General features: G+C 38.2%; 1 protein-coding gene across 1 annotated transcript in view; it reads left to right on the forward strand.

Moving 5' to 3' along the window:
• Positions 1–15,785, forward strand: part of cpne2 (copine II) — a 34,887-nt gene that overhangs the window by 12,150 nt on the left and 6,952 nt on the right. The window contains exons 7-14 of the mRNA XM_055037732.1: positions 546–635; positions 785–883; positions 2,486–2,572; positions 3,820–3,879; positions 11,171–11,304; positions 12,153–12,207; positions 12,533–12,584; positions 13,218–13,351. Of these exons, the coding sequence (XP_054893707.1) occupies positions 546–635; positions 785–883; positions 2,486–2,572; positions 3,820–3,879; positions 11,171–11,304; positions 12,153–12,207; positions 12,533–12,584; positions 13,218–13,351 (711 nt within the window). The remainder of the gene's footprint in view (positions 1–545; positions 636–784; positions 884–2,485; positions 2,573–3,819; positions 3,880–11,170; positions 11,305–12,152; positions 12,208–12,532; positions 12,585–13,217; positions 13,352–15,785) is intronic.

Below are 15,785 nucleotides of genomic sequence, written 5' to 3' on the forward strand. Positions count from 1 at the left end.
AACATGAGGAACGGAGAGGCTAAAACTTTTACGCTCATTTTGGGATTCAGTGATTCATAAAGGAGATGAGGAATTTCTTCTCTTCTGATCATTTTTGAGCACAAATCAAAAAAATAGCTGCACAGACGAGTTTATTGATGGGACTGAACCTTGGCTCTGATTTCTTTATTGAAATAACTTAATTGATGGTTTTGGTTGCCTGTTTAGAAGTGGTGATGCATTCAATGACAGATTATTGGTTCTTCTGTCTCCCGTTTTGTTTTGTTGTTTCAGTTATAACAGGTTGTGGTTGTTAGGCTGGATATTGTTTTCTACTTGTCTGTTGTTGCACAGATGTGAAATCTTTTTTAAATCTTTTTTTTTGTTCTATACAACTTTTCTTCTGACCTCTAAACGCTACTTTATTTTTCATTTCTTCAGAGAATCATTCCTGGCAGTCAGAAGAAATTAAGATACAAGACAGGATAAAATTTCTAAAAGTGATTAGAACCTCAGCTGAATATCTGCTGCTGTCGGGTTTAACAATGTCGTTTCTGTGACTTCAGGTGATAAAGAACACGTTAGACCCGGTGTGGAAACCTTTCACTGTGCCTCTCATTTCTCTCTGCAATGGAGATGTGGAGAGAAACATCAAGGTTGGTCCTTCTCTCACTGAACATCAACTTTTGCTCATTTCTGCCGTTAAAAATGAGGCGTTGAATGAAGTAGTGAAAGTCGTGGAGCAGTTTCTTCTCGTGTGGACAAAGACAAACCGTCCGATCCGCTGCGTTCTGCTCGCTGACAGGTGCTGTGTTATGATTACGATAACGACGGCGGCCATGACTTCATCGGAGAGTTTCAGACCACAGTGTCCAAGATGAGCGAAGCGCAGAACTCAGTGGAGGTAAACACTGACGTCACTGTTGGGCTGTTTGTGTTGCATGTGTGTCAGCGTCTTTAAAATCTGTTTGGTTTCACTTCAGACTTTCTGATCCCTTAGTCACCCTGACATTTTACAATTCTGAGTGATTGTTAAATTATTTCATTACTTTTCAGTCCAGTTTACAAGCAATTAAGCAAACAACATTATCATATTTAATCATCAGAAGTTTTCTGCAAAAACTTACTTGAAAACAAAAAATATCAAAGATCATAAAATCTTGAAAATCTTTTCAGAATTGAAAACTTCTTCAAACATAAAGAAATAAAACGACTTAAAAGCGTTGGACCAGCGTGTTTTTATTATTAGAATAGGAGAGTTAGAGTCTTTCTTTGTTGTTTTCTTAATTGTTAGTTTATTTTTTAAATTAAATTAATTATACACTACAGTACAAAAGTCATAGCAACAGTACATTAGATTAGTGAAATAAAAGATAAAAGTATTTTGGGTTAATGAATGAGTGAACTGAATGATATCTGTGTGTAAAGCAACAAAAATCAATAAATTATGAGGCAGGTAAAAATAAACTTCCTAAAGAGTTAAGAAGTTATTTTTTCTAACAAGTGGAGTTTGTCTGATTATATCCAGGATTAATTTAAGAGTAAATGAATTAAATTTCTTGTTTTTGAACCTTAAAGCTGACAGTGAGATGAAAAGTTAAGCTTTCTAACACTTTTGTGGTTGTAATTCTGGAAATGTTTTACTGGTATGAATGCTTTTCTAAACTCAATGCTTTTCACACAAATAATTAAACTCAGCAACTCAAACATGAGGAATTACTGCCTGGTAAGCGAATTGGCATGGATTATGTTGTGAGCTTTAGTCATTATCTGACATCATCAAAATGTCAAAATGAAATCAAAAATCAATTTATTCACATCTTTTGCTAATAATCCTGCTCACAGATGCAAGTTTTTCTCCTCTGAGGTTTTTTCCCTTCTGCTTCTGGTCAGCCAAAGATTTAAAGACGTCCAGATCAGAGCGCAGTTCATTCATTAGCAGCTCCCTGTGTTTCCTGTGTGTGTGTCCTCCCACTGACTCCCCTTCATGTGTGATAATGATGTGTGTGTAAAGAGGGGGTGGGGGTTTGCTAAATAACAAGCAAACAGCGACACAGGCCGGATGGAGAGATGGCGGATGGAAGAAACAGAGACTGTAAAGAAGGATGATGAAATGAGAAGCAGCCGTTAGCCGAGCCGGAGGAGCGTGACGGCGTTTAGCGTTTACCTGTCACATGAATCATGACTTAAAGTGTGCTCGCGTCGCAAACATCTTTTTTGATCAAAGACTCTCCAGTTTAACGTGTCTCTGCAGTTTCCGGCTCACCTTCCTCGCATTAACTAACTTTTTTTTCTTCATGGTCCCATCAGGAAGCCCAGCTGGGCTTCAGTACTGAACGTTTGTCAGTCCAGTTGGAGTTACCGTAGGCGGAGACCCAGACACAGCCGCAGTCAGATCCCTGTCGCCTCTTCTCAACTCTGCTCTCAGCCCTCCTCTTTCTCTTTTTACATTTCTACTCTTTTTTTTCTTTTCTGACACCTTCTGTCACATTTTTCCACTCCTCAGGTGGAGTTTGACTGCATCAATCCCAAGAAACAGAAAAAGAAGAAAAACTACAAAAACTCAGGAGTCATCATCCTCAAGTCCTGCAAGGTGAGGATGGATGGATGGATGGATGAAGGGAGGGAGGGAGGGAGGGAGGGAGGGAGGGAGGGAGGGAGGGAGGGAGGGGAGGAGGGAGGAGGGAGGACAGGGAGGGAGGGAGGGAGGGAGGGAGGGAGGGAGGGAGGGAGGGAGGGAGGGATGGATGGATGGATGGATGGATGGAGGGAGGGAGGGAGGGAGGGAAGGAGGGATGGATGGATGGATGGATGGATGGATGGATGGATGGATAAGAGGACATTAATTTCCTGCAGTTCTTTTGGCTGCTTTGAATCTCACTGTGAAAGATGAACTTTGCCCCTTGACAAAAGAAAAAAATCCCCTAAAGTGGGCGGAGCTTTCATGTAGTTATACTGCACTGTACTGGTGTAACCAATAGAAAAATGAAACTGCAGTAGCCTCTGGTCAACCTACAGAGGGCAGCACTGAGGCGGTTAATAAAATATGGCAAAAGTAAACAAATTTTCATAAAAATGTAAAAATTAGCAAAGAAGCGTAAAGAGAGAACCTTAAATAAACAATAGAGAATTTATTAATGAAAAAACATTGTGGTTTTAGTTATTCTTTAATCTCCCTCTGTGGATTCAGATGGAAACTCATTTCTTTATGCCTTCCATCAGTATTTAAAACATCGTTCAATTCTTTTGCACTTTTGAGCCTCCACTGTGGCAAAAATGCAGGTTTGCACTAAGATACGATTTAGACAGATGCAAACAATATTTAACCTTTAACGAATAAAACCAAATCTAAATGTTTTTGTGTATTTTACTTTGAAGCTGAGATTGCTGCTTTAAGATGAGATAAACTGGAGTAATGAAGCCGAAAGAAACAGAATTAGCTTGTCTGAATTTTACACACATCCGATCAGACCTGGTCGCCAGAAACTAATTAGAGCCGGAGCTCAGAGCGCCACAGATGATGCATAAAGCTGAAACATGGAGTCCTTAGCTGCCTATTAAAACAGCATTAAAGCTGTGTGCATGACAGGCTCTTATAATTGATTGTTTTCTTCATCCTGGCTGTTTTCATGCACGAACAAATGAAGAAAAATGCTAATATATTAATTTTATTTGCTAGCTTGCAGCTGGGATTAAAACTGAACATTTGTTGCAACTGGAGAGGGAATTATCCTCAAACAAAATGTTTTTTTTAAAATCTAAATTTCAAATAACATGAAGAAGCAAACATTTTTATTGAAAGTAGAAAAAGAGTGAAATGTGCTGTTTTTGTTATTTCAGATTGCACACAATTACACCTTTCTGGATTATATTCTGGGAGGATGCCAGCTCATGTTTACAGTGAGTATGATGTCAGCATGCCTGTTGGCTTTTGTTGCCTTTTCAGCATCTGCAGTGTTGTGATGATGAGACACACATGTTTCTGCTGGTTCTGCTCTCGAAAATGGATGGAAAACATTGGGATTTTCTATTTTCATCTTCAGCTGGAATGCAGGCATTTACATGCAGAGAGGGAGGAGGCACTGAGTGGCGGAAAAATGAGAGCACTAGGGGGAAATTGAGTTATTCTGCCAGAAAAATAGGTAAATTTTGAAACAAAAGTGATTTAAAAAAAGGAGAAATGTGTTTGACATTGGGGTCAGAGAGACATTGTGAATTCCAGACATGGATGAGAGGAACCCTGGATTATTTCTGGCCTGGAGAAACGTTTTTTTTTTTCTGATTATGTCGCATCTTTTTGTGTAACCCTCCTTTATAACGGCCGTCCAGAGTCACTCAAACACACCAAGCTTTTTTATTATTATTCTGGATAAAAACAGACACAAAGAAACAAATTTGCTTCCTTTTCCTTCTCCGACCCTTAAAATACATTTAAAGTTTTCAACGAAAGAAATCTTTATGTTCAGATAAAGATTATTTGGTTTGCTATGTTTTTTTCTGGTTGGAAACACATTTCATTCATTCTTTTATTGATTTATGTACTGTAGCGCTTTACAAAACACTGTAGCTCTTGACAAATAACATTTAAAGACATAAATTTGAAATAAAATAAACCAGTGATATGGAGGCAAAGTATTAAGAGCTTTAAAAATAAACTATAAGAGTGAGAGGAAAAAACTTGAATAAATAGGATGAAACAATTCTTTCTGGAATTACTGAAATACACAAGTGGTGTCAGGATGAGTTTTGATTGAGATGCAAGTGAAGTTAAACTACAAGAAAACGGCTCCAGGGAAGTAAGTTTGTTGATGATTCAAGGACAGAAAAATTGCTGCTCAGCTTTTTCTTTTTTTTCAAAGTACCTTTTCGGCGCTTGGCTCAGAGCCATCCGGATCCATTTTGAAGGAAAATGGCAGCAGATGTCACTAAGACAGAGATAATGTTAGCATCTGCCTTGAAGTACACAGAAATAAACAAAAACATGGCGGGGTTTGATTAGCTTTAATGCGCAACGACCCAGATCTGTGCAGGATTCATGACTGTTACTCAAAACTTCAAGCTTTCCTTCAGAAAGTCCGTCTGATCTGATCCAAATACGAAACTCATCAGGTGTTTTCCTCCAGGCTTTAGAAACATCAGTTATCAAACCTTTGATAGAAGAAGAAAAATCTGGACCAATCAGAACCGCAGGCCGATCTGCAGCCTCCCATTCATCAGCAAATCATTGAAAAACTTGGTTTCTGCAGTTAAATAGCGTTAACTGCAGAAAGCTTTAGCTTTCCAACAATGTTTGTTATTCAGTCTGGTCTTTCAGTCTGGTTTCCATGGCGACCGCAGTACTGAGACTGGCCTTGTCAAAGTCTGCAGGTCTGCTTCCTCCAGACTGTGGCAGAACCACCGTGCTGGTTCTGCTGGACCTCAGTGCAGTTTTATGACACTGTTCATCATGATATTTTATTGCAAGTTTTTATTTCTTCTTTTAATTTCTTTTTAAACTTCTAAAGTTAAACAGGAATTAACAGGGGAACAAGATGAAAATATGTCCTTTATTTATTTCATTTTAGATGACTGGAATAACATTATTGTTCAGATGAATAATCTGCTCGTGGATCTATTATCCAGTTATGAAGCTTTTCTTTCTTAAGGCACAAACTGAATCCACAAGCTTTAATTTACTCGTAATGTGTTCACTGAGCAGACGCAGCACAGCGGAGTAGTAAACGGCTTCCCGTGAGAGACGTCTGCATGGCCCTCATGGCTGTGAAGTCACAGTTTCGTTTCATTTAAATCACTCGGCGATGCAATCCAAGGCTGCCAGGATGGTTTTCATTTAATTTTCTGAGGGAACATAAGGCCATAAAACTCCTTTTCCTGTTATTCAAAAACAACCTTTAAAACCCGGAATAATTCATAGAACTCATATATGCATGTCGGACTGAAACAATTAATCTGATTAATGATAATCAACTAATATAGTAATTGATTAATCGGTAACACAGACTCAATCACAGCAGTAATTAAGCCAAAACTGTACAGAAAATGTAAATATGTTCCACCCAGAACTTCTCAAGTGGCAGTTTTAGCTTCACCAAGTTCAAATTATATAAAAAAAAATATTCAATTGATCACATTTTTCTTTCCAATTGTTCAGTTTCTCTTGTGCTTTTTAGCTTATGACGCATCCTTTGCTACAAATGGTCAAGCATTCACTGAAGGAATGATAGTATTGCATTTTAGACAATAAAATGTTTATTTTCATGCATAACATAGTAAGTGAGCAACTTTTTTTATTTGCATTTTAATGTATTTTTAATATTTTATAAAAATGCTGAAGTGGTTTAATAAAACCTCTGCAGAATGTGGCGATTTAATCATCAGATGAATCAGTTGATGGTGAGTCGCAGCTCTTCCTGCGGCTGTGATTCTCTGAGGCAGGATTCGTGTGTCTGGATCTCGGACGCTTCGCAGCAGCTGCTTGGTGGATCTTCTGGGTCCGGTTGAGCAGAACTCTGACAGAGAGCACGCTGTGCAGACTTTCTGGGCTGGCGACGTTCTCGGTGCAGCGTTACGGCTCAGACAACGGCTGCGTTTTCTTTGGCGCCGCCTGTTTTTGCCGCCTTGTTGTCGGAAGAAGGTTGCTGTTGTTGCCATGGTGACTCTCTGCGCCGCTCATGAACGTTAAAGACTTTTTCTTTTTCGAGAACGAAAGAGAAGTGAATTTAGATGATGCAGGAAAATGGTGATTATTTAGATGTTTCATTTGGTAAAGTTAGACTAAAAGTTGCATTAAAAGTCCATTAAAAGTTCCAACTTTGAAATAAAAGTGTTATTTTTACCTAATATGATTCTGAATGTGTTTAAGTATTAAACTAATTTACTCCGACACCCCTCAATAAAATGCAGATTCAGAAATCACAAAGAGAAAAGTTTATCCAGCATATTTTAAAGCTTTTATTTATTTTAGTGACTCCATTAGAAATGGGGCTCTGATATTAAGAATAATCACTTGATGTGATCAGGACTTTGAATAGAATGAATAAATCAGAATATTATTGTAAAGGACATTTATGTTAGGAACTTTATCACAAAATGAAACACATTATAAAGTTTATTTACACACAGATGGATGTTTGAAAGCCTCTATTTCTATTATGATTATTTTTGTTTGGCAGTTAATTAAAACATGTTATTTAAAATCGGAATATTACCTAAAAATATACAACAAATAACTCAAAATACAAATATGGATTTAATGTAAATTATGTTTGATATCTGCTTTTAATCTGATAAATAAGAGTCATTGGGGCATTTATTTTAATTTATTAAATATAACTGTAGATTTCTGCAGCTCATCTTTCATATTGTTGGATCAGAATGAAAGATATTAAAGATTCCCATAATCTCTCAGATTGTCACTTTATGTGGATTCAGAGATGATTCAAATTCTTCAGCTTTCATGTCAAGTGAAATGTTTACATGAACTTCCATCATCAGAAAAACAAACAAACTGAGTTTTATGTCAGCAGAGTGACCAGACTGCGGCTTGTTTCCAGCTCCCAGTCGCTATTTATGAGAAATATGCAGCAACAGACGAGCTCTGAGTCATAAGAGCTGAGAATGTTTATTCATTTTACAAACTTATACTACTTAAAAATCTGATATGGAAACATATATTTAAAGCTATAATCACAGGTTTACTTTTGAAAATGCTTTTGTTCTGTTATTAGAAAAAATTCACACAATTCAGTGTAAATGACATTTAGATGTAAAACCTATTGCTGTTAAACATGTTACCCTACAAAGAAATACTATAAAATCAGTAAAAACATCAACTGCAGTTGCTTTTATTCAGTTGCTAATTCTCTCTTCTCCATTGATCTCCCAGTTTTCACTGATGAGATGGTTTCAGTAGCAGGAAACTCTCTCTGTGCTCCGCTCAGCGTTTGATAACCTATTAAAACCGAAAGAGGAACCGTGAATCCTGCAGCTTCTTAAGCGCTGAGGTTTAGAGCCATTAGGAGAATAAATCCTGCAGGAGTCGGGAGAAACATCCAGCAGCATTCAGACTGTGGACTTTAATTATTTTATATTTCTATTTCATAGAAATACTTACACATGCTCCTCTGAATGAACGTTTTTATTGTCTTTTGTTGACATGCAGTTCCCCAAATTTCAGTTTTCCTGCTCAGAAACAAACCAAAAGTCCTGGAGCGTTTTAGCTGCTCAGGTCCACAGAATATCTTCACACATATTTTCTGCACTAGCTGCTTATGCAAACTGACACTAATTTTGATTCACCGTGAATAATCTCTCACAGACACCCAGTCATCAGTGACATCGTCTATCCTTTTTGGTACTACCATGTTACAGCCACACGCAGAAGTTGTTGTGTTGACGAGCCGTTCTGCAGCGTTCAGTCAATCTTAGCGAGGTTTTTAATCCTAATCTGCAGGAGGGGAACGTCTCTCCTGCTCGGCGCGGTGGGAGCCGGAGGAGAACGCGTCGTTCCTCTGCGACAACAAAAAGAAACAACCTGCTTTGGTAGAGAGGCTCACTTCAAATGACTGAGGATATTATTCATTTTGAATGCCTCGTATCATTCATAGTTTCATTGTCAAATGTTGGTAAAGAGAGACGTTGGAGGATTTGACGCTGTGTGAAAACCCCTTCTTGTTAGGAATAAAAGCTTTCACCTTATGTTAGTTTTCCGTCTCTGTTGTAGTTTTTGCAACTCTATATTTAAATAGAATATGTCTCACATGAATATGAATAAATAAGTATTGAAATGTTGTCCGTTGCTGTTGACCGTCTCAGAAGGAAAGAGTGAGGCGTTCACAAACGCTCTGACACCTTCATCCATCCTCGCTCCCCTCCATCATCTCTCTGGCTGTTCAGCTGCAAACGTGTCAGAGATTCTGGCGAATATTCAACAGGGAAGCCAATAATAAAACTTCAGTGTGAATGTCAGCATGTCAGCTGCTCAACGGGAAGTTGGTGGTCGTGGGATGAGCTGTCAGTGTAGTCAAAGTCTCAAAACAATCCCTGCTGTAAAATATACAGTAATCAAACGCGTCTGTTTTATTTAGTGAACGCTCTCCTGTTGAAACAGTTTGTCATGTTTTATTAGTTCTGCGTGTTTAAAAACTACAACCAGCCTGAAGCAAAGAACGAGTCAGGACGGCTTCATCCGTCATCACATTCACAGCTGTCACATCTGTCAGTGGAGGGCACCGGAGGACGAGCGCTGTAATAGTTCGGAGACGATCCATCAGCTGTCAGTTTGCTCAGGCGCATTGCAAACCCAAACAGACGTACAGCGTAAAACGATGAGAGGCAACGCCGATGAGTTCAGAGGGAGGAATATCTCATGTAAACATTCAAATTACTGTAGATTTCTAATATCGCATTTCTAAACTCAGCTTTCTGTCATGTTACAGAAAGTTTTGTGTTTTTTTCGAGCCTTCTGGGACTAAACTACAACTGTGTTTTAAAGAGTAGAATTAAAAATGGAAGAGTAAGCTTTCTGCCAAAAAGGTTGAGAAAAATCTCAGAAACCTAGAAGATAGAAATTTCTCTTTTACGGAGAAACAAGTTTTCAAGTCAAAATTCTCGAAAATGTTAAAAGTTTTTTAATATAAATTTTTTTAGATTAATCCAAACATTTCTGAGTTTTTGGTGGAATCTTACCCAACACCCCAAAATAATTATCAGTACTTTATTTGAGGACCTTCGAAAGTCTGTCATATGTAATTTATAGAAAATCGAATCTGATTGGACGCTGCAAAAGACTGTTATTGTGTTCAAGTTGTGCTAAAAACAGTTAGCCTCTCCTGAAATAGCAACTCAGTGCTAAACATGTAGCAGCAGCTGTTTTTTTTTTATTCCCATTCAAAAGTATAAATGATTGAAAAGTCCATTTATTTTGGACACTCCATCACCAAGTGAAGAACATTATAGATTAATTACATACATATTGATGTCTTAACACATTTATTTCTCTTAGTCACAATATTTTTTGCCAACAGCAAATAAAAATATGGCATTTAAAATTAGAATATTATATCAGACCAATGAAAATAACTATTTTTGTAAACAGAAACTTTAATTCCTGCTTACAGGTTATTTAAAAAAAACCTTTTAATCTAACAAACAAGACTCATCATGGCATCTGTTCTGATTTACTGAATATGACTATCATGAAAACGTTTCTAAAGTTTGTCCATGGATTCGTGGATTTAGTTTGTTTCTTCATAGACTCTCCAGCCGACGCCAAGATCTTAACTTCAGTGTGAGAGATCAGACCATCTGCTGCAGAGCTCACTCTTCCTCGGGTTGCTGACGATCCAGAGCCTGGCTCGGCTCATTATCGAGCTATACAATGTGTTCGTTATTTATTACTGATTTTGGCCTGTCCCTTCTCATGTCTACTTGAATCGAGTCAAATTTCATGCCTTGTTTTTCTTTGTTTTGTTCTGTTTTATAAGAATAACATCACTACTTTTTGAATTGTTCCTAGAGGATCACATGTTTAATGGAATAAGATGTTCTAGATTTAGATGGTTTAGAATCTGGTAAAGAAAAGACAATTCTGCTGATGGTTAATACACTAGAATTGGGAAAATATTTTAACATAGACTCCAGTCCAATCTTTCTCTCTTCTATTTTCACATGTTCCATCTTTGCTCTTTTTTTAGTTGCTTCAAAATGACTCCTTTTGGTTCCAGATGCAGCCAGATTAAAGTCAATGAAGCAGGCCAATGTTTAAATGAGATTTAAGAAGTTTAGAAGCTGCAGGTTACAGCACAGAGTCTAAAAAGCAAAAGTAAGAGCACAAATACTAATCAGGGCTGCACTCTACTGAGAACAGGAGTCAGATGGGGTCTTTAGCTTCCCTTGTGGCTCATAAACCACCAAAAAGTAGCAATGAATGCCATTTTTTACAACACGTCTGTATATCAATGTGATAAAAAAGTTCAGGTTAGCAGTCAACATGAACATGACGCAGAAGCTGCTTTTTAAAACTTTTCTTTGACCTGAGAAAGAAAATCTCCAACAGCAGACGCACATGTGAAGCTTTTCAAAATAAGGCTGACTTTAACATTTGACCCCACAAACATTTCCCATCAACTTTACACGTGTAAAACTAACTGTGCAGATCTGAAGATAATTGTCTCTACTTTGTGTTCCTCAGGTTGGGATAGACTTCACAGCGTCTAACGGGAACCCCAGAGAGCCGTCGTCTCTCCACTACATCAACCCGCTGGGCAGCAACGAGTATCTGTCGGCCATTTTAGCTGTTGGCCAAATCATACAGGATTACGACACGTAAGGCTGGAGCTCAGCTTCTGTTGTTTCAGGCTGCAGTTATTAGTTCAAACGTTAGGATGTATGGGCAAGCATGTATACTTCTCTAAAATCAAAGTTATGCTCCCAATTATTGAATTGAAAATGATTCTGTTTTTTTGGTTAGCCTAATTCACCCTGGAAAAGGGACAGTTCAGATAATTTAAATGAATTTGACATGCCTGATGAGTTGACTTTGACTGAAACTGTGCTTTACATCCACATGTTGTGGATTATCCTGGTAAATTTCCACTGGAATAGAAAACTGTCTCAAAATAATGAAGGGTTGAACCCAAAAACAGTTGAAAGGAACCAGGAACATGAATACCAAAGAAAAAAAAAAAGCAAAACGCTCAACCAACATGTCAAAGGTCATGACACCAAACTTTACTTTCTAGCTCAGAAGATAAATTAAAGTTTTATCAGTCATAATTATAGTGTTAATGACATTTGTGATCATCATCTAAAAGCTGAAAAGAGAGAAATTTTTAGCTTCCTGATTTCATTTTTCTCTGATGTCAATAAACCAGCATGAAAATTAATCCAGATTTATTATCCGAAACGTTTTCAAATTCTTATTCTTAATGTAAACACAGAGTTTGTAGTAATAAAACAGTTTCTAATATGTTTTCTTTTTTATTATTATTCCAACAATTAACTAAAACAAGTCTGGAAATTGGTCAGATTTAGATTTTTCTACCAAATTGCTGTTTTGTGTTTGTTTAGGACAAACAACTCACGTCTAAATTTGTTGCATTTGAATGAAAAAAAAAAACGGAGAAAAAAGATTGAACTAACGTTCCAATCTGTTGTCATGGTTTCCTCCTCAGCGACAAAATGTTTCCTGCGCTGGGATTCGGAGCTCAACTCCCACCCGACTGGAAGGTACACGCATGTGGACGGAGTTTATGTTCTGTTTGTGTGCTCAACACGTGTGCAGCAGAGAGGCGAGGGCGGGTTTTCAGCCACCCTGTTATAAACATCCACCTCACACGCGCAGATAACATCGTACACATCGTGCATGCATATTCAGATCATTACGCAACTGTCAACCTATCTGTGTTGCCATGGCGCTGAGATGATGAAAAGGACACAGAGGCATGATGGGAGGGAGGTGGAAGGTGTGGGAGAAATTGACAATATTCCTTAACAATATTCTCCGGTTTGATGGCGGATGAACCATCAGTTCCTGATTTTCGTTTCTCTGCAGGTCTCGCATGAATTTGCCATCAACTTCAACCCCACTAATCCCTTTTGTTATGGTGAGCTTTTTTTTTTTTTGTAGATCTTACAGCATCTTTAAAACTGATTTATCTTTCGTGATAGGGCTGCAACTAACACATTTTTTTGTAATCGATTATTATGTTGATTAATGCATTAATGGCCGCATCCTGCAGATTTTTTATTTAGGCCTTTTATACAATATTGTAAATACATTCAGATATGCAAATAAATGAATAATTTAATCATTTTTTAAAATAAGAAAAACTTTTTTTGCCTAAAATGTTGCAGCATAGCATTCCTGTCATGTACGTTTGACCATTTGTAGCAAAGGATGCATCTGCAGTTGAAGAAACTGGATTTAGTTCAGTCTGCTGAATTATCACCACAAAAAGCTGCAACAACTGCTATATTAAACTTTAAATATCACGTACAACATGCAATAAATGAATCTAAAAATGTCTGCTTAATTGTTAAATTTGTAAACATTTTAAAAATCAGATTCTGTCTGAAAAAAATAAACATTATGGTGGTCTGAATGTGCTGTGCAAGTTTTAAATTTACCTCCAAATTGTCAACTCTTGTGGCTGCAGGAGACAGAAAGCAGTTATTATAAACATCTGTGTGTATTTTCCAAATTTCTAACAGTGTAATTTTTCCGTCTGCATGATCAGGTGTGGAGGGCATCGCCCAGGCGTACTCTGCCTGCCTCCCTCACATCCGCTTCTACGGGCCGACAAACTTTGCTCCGATCATCAGCCACGTCGCACGTTTCGCCGCTCAGGCGCTTCAGCAGGAGAAAGCAGCGGTGCGTAGCAGCAGCTCGGCTGTATTGTTTTATATGTACAGATGTACAAACACTCGGGGAGTATTTTGGGTTCAGCTCTCTGGCTCTGGCTGAGCGCTGTATTCCCAGACAGCTGCTGAAACCAGAACCATAAAAATGTCTAAATACAGCCAGGCGTCGCTTCAGTCTGTGACAGTTTGCTTCTCTGTCAACACACCTGTCCAGGTGGGATCTTTATCTAGACATGGAGATTTTTTTCTGCTCAAACAGGTGATTCTCAAACCTTCTTCTGCATTACTTGAACGAGAATCGGATTATTTCTAAACTGCAGCGCGGAGGGAAAGGTTCTCTCCATCTTTGTGAGATGTGTGTCTCATGCTAGTTTGCAGCCCTACTTCCTGTTTACATGCATAGTGTCAACATTTGATGACATCACGCTTTGTGTAACCTTGTTGATTCTCTCTAAGCACGCCTAACTTGCATTTTTTCTTTTTGCAACATTTCAAAACTCCACTGAAAGTTCATGTGACAATTGGATGTAAATATAGCTATTAATATACAATAAGAGTCGACCTCTCTATGTCTCTGCAGACACTTTTCCAGTGTTGCACCTTATTCTCACGGACACCAGAGTTTCTCTTCTTAATGCAACGTTAAGTTGTTCACTCTTCTTTGCAGTGGGCAAAAGACTAGAGGTTCATTCACTCCTGATCTTTTCACAGTGTATTTGTTCCTTCTAATCATCCTTCAGGTTTGATTGAGCCATGCTCTTATATGTCAGATGAAATTATCTTTTCCTGCTCAAATCCACAGAATATAGACATATGAGAGGCATCTACGGTTTTGTTCCTTATACAGCCTTATGCAGTGATTTTCTTGCTTTGTTCTCTTTTCCTTTTACTTGATTTAATGACCAGAGTGTTATATCTCTGGGCAAATCACACCAAAAGAAAGCAAACATTACACTGTTTTGTTTACTAGCCAGCAACACAAAAGCTGTCAGTGGTGCACTTTTGTCCAGGGAGCTTTTACTCCTTATTTATCCAATCTTTTTGCTGTGGGGACAAACAAGTTAGCGCATCTGTTATCTCTGGCTGCTGGCACTGAGTCCCATCCTGTTCTTTGTTACAATGCTCTGCAGCTGAGACTCTGACTAGGCTTTTCTTCTCATATATTTTTAACCTGACAGCAGGATTACGAAGCCTCATTTTCTCCTTTAAATTCATTGTCTGGGATCCAGGGATGATTAAATCCATCAGTCTCAGTCAGCTCAAGACTCCATGACGTCAGAAAACACATATGTAACTTAACAGTGTGGTTCATCCTGTCAGGTTCAGCTCAGGATGGATCCTAACACATTTAGTTTTATAATCTGAGCCCAGTTCTCTGAGTGGAGACACAGGAAGCTTTGGGGTTAAACATGTTGCAGATCAGAGTCCAGTTTTCAAGGACTAGTGTCCTTAAAGGTGCAGTACGTAACTTTTATGTAAACAAAAAATATGTTGTGATTTTCTCTCTGATATTTTAATTAGACATCATTGGAAACTAAGAACTTCTTTTTATTTTCATCCTTTTCCACAAACATCAAAATCCCTCTTTACGTAAACGTTTTACTTTTTTCTTTGTTTTAAAGCCTGAAAAACAGAAATAAAACAAAATGGGGATTTTTCCACTCAGTGAGATTTATTTAGCTGGACTGAAGGAGATAAAGCTCCTCTTTGGTTTGTAAAGGTTGCAGACGCCTGCTGTTAGCTGAGCTAACACAGCGGCGGTAGATTAGTGAACTAAACACCTGCTCTACTGGTGATCTGTCAGAGTTGGTGTTAATGTTTTTGTATTTTTACTGAACTGAAACACAACAAACTCTGCAGCACATCTACATGTTAAAGTTGTCAAAGTCAAGCTAGCATAGCCAATCTACTTCTTTCTTCCTCACTATTTCTTTCTTAATTCAAACTTTTCCAGACCTTATCTAGTCGTAGTGTTGAAAATCAGTAGCAAAGCGATGTGTCCATTTTTATTTCATACATCAGGCGAATCTCTGCCTTTATCTCAGGTGTCACCTCACCGGCTGGTGATTACAAACCTTCAGCATGTCCCAGATCTTTAGCTGTTTTCTTCTGGACCAGCATTCGGTGACATCAGTCCAATGTTCCTGCAGATGCGCCGCTCTCTCATAAGCTTTGAACAAATGGCAGAAAGTCCCCCCTCTGGTTACATATAAAGCAGCATGTCTCCTGAACGTATCTGAAAGGAGCGCAGTGGCTGGGTATCATTATGCTCCCACGGTGCTTTTTGTCCCTAATTGCACCCTGTCACCCTGTGGGGAACAGAGACGCAGAGAGAATTGTACTCGCCTGTGTGATGTGTGCCAGAACGCTTTTGTCTCTGTAAGGAAATGATTGGAGACCCTTTTCTTGTTTTATATTACAGTGAGTTCAAACATAAGAATGAG

Source organism: Poeciliopsis prolifica, unplaced genomic scaffold, assembly GCF_027474105.1.
Source record: "Poeciliopsis prolifica strain line A6 unplaced genomic scaffold, Auburn_PproV2 SCAFFOLD001, whole genome shotgun sequence".
Lineage (NCBI taxonomy): Eukaryota > Metazoa > Chordata > Actinopteri > Cyprinodontiformes > Poeciliidae > Poeciliopsis > Poeciliopsis prolifica.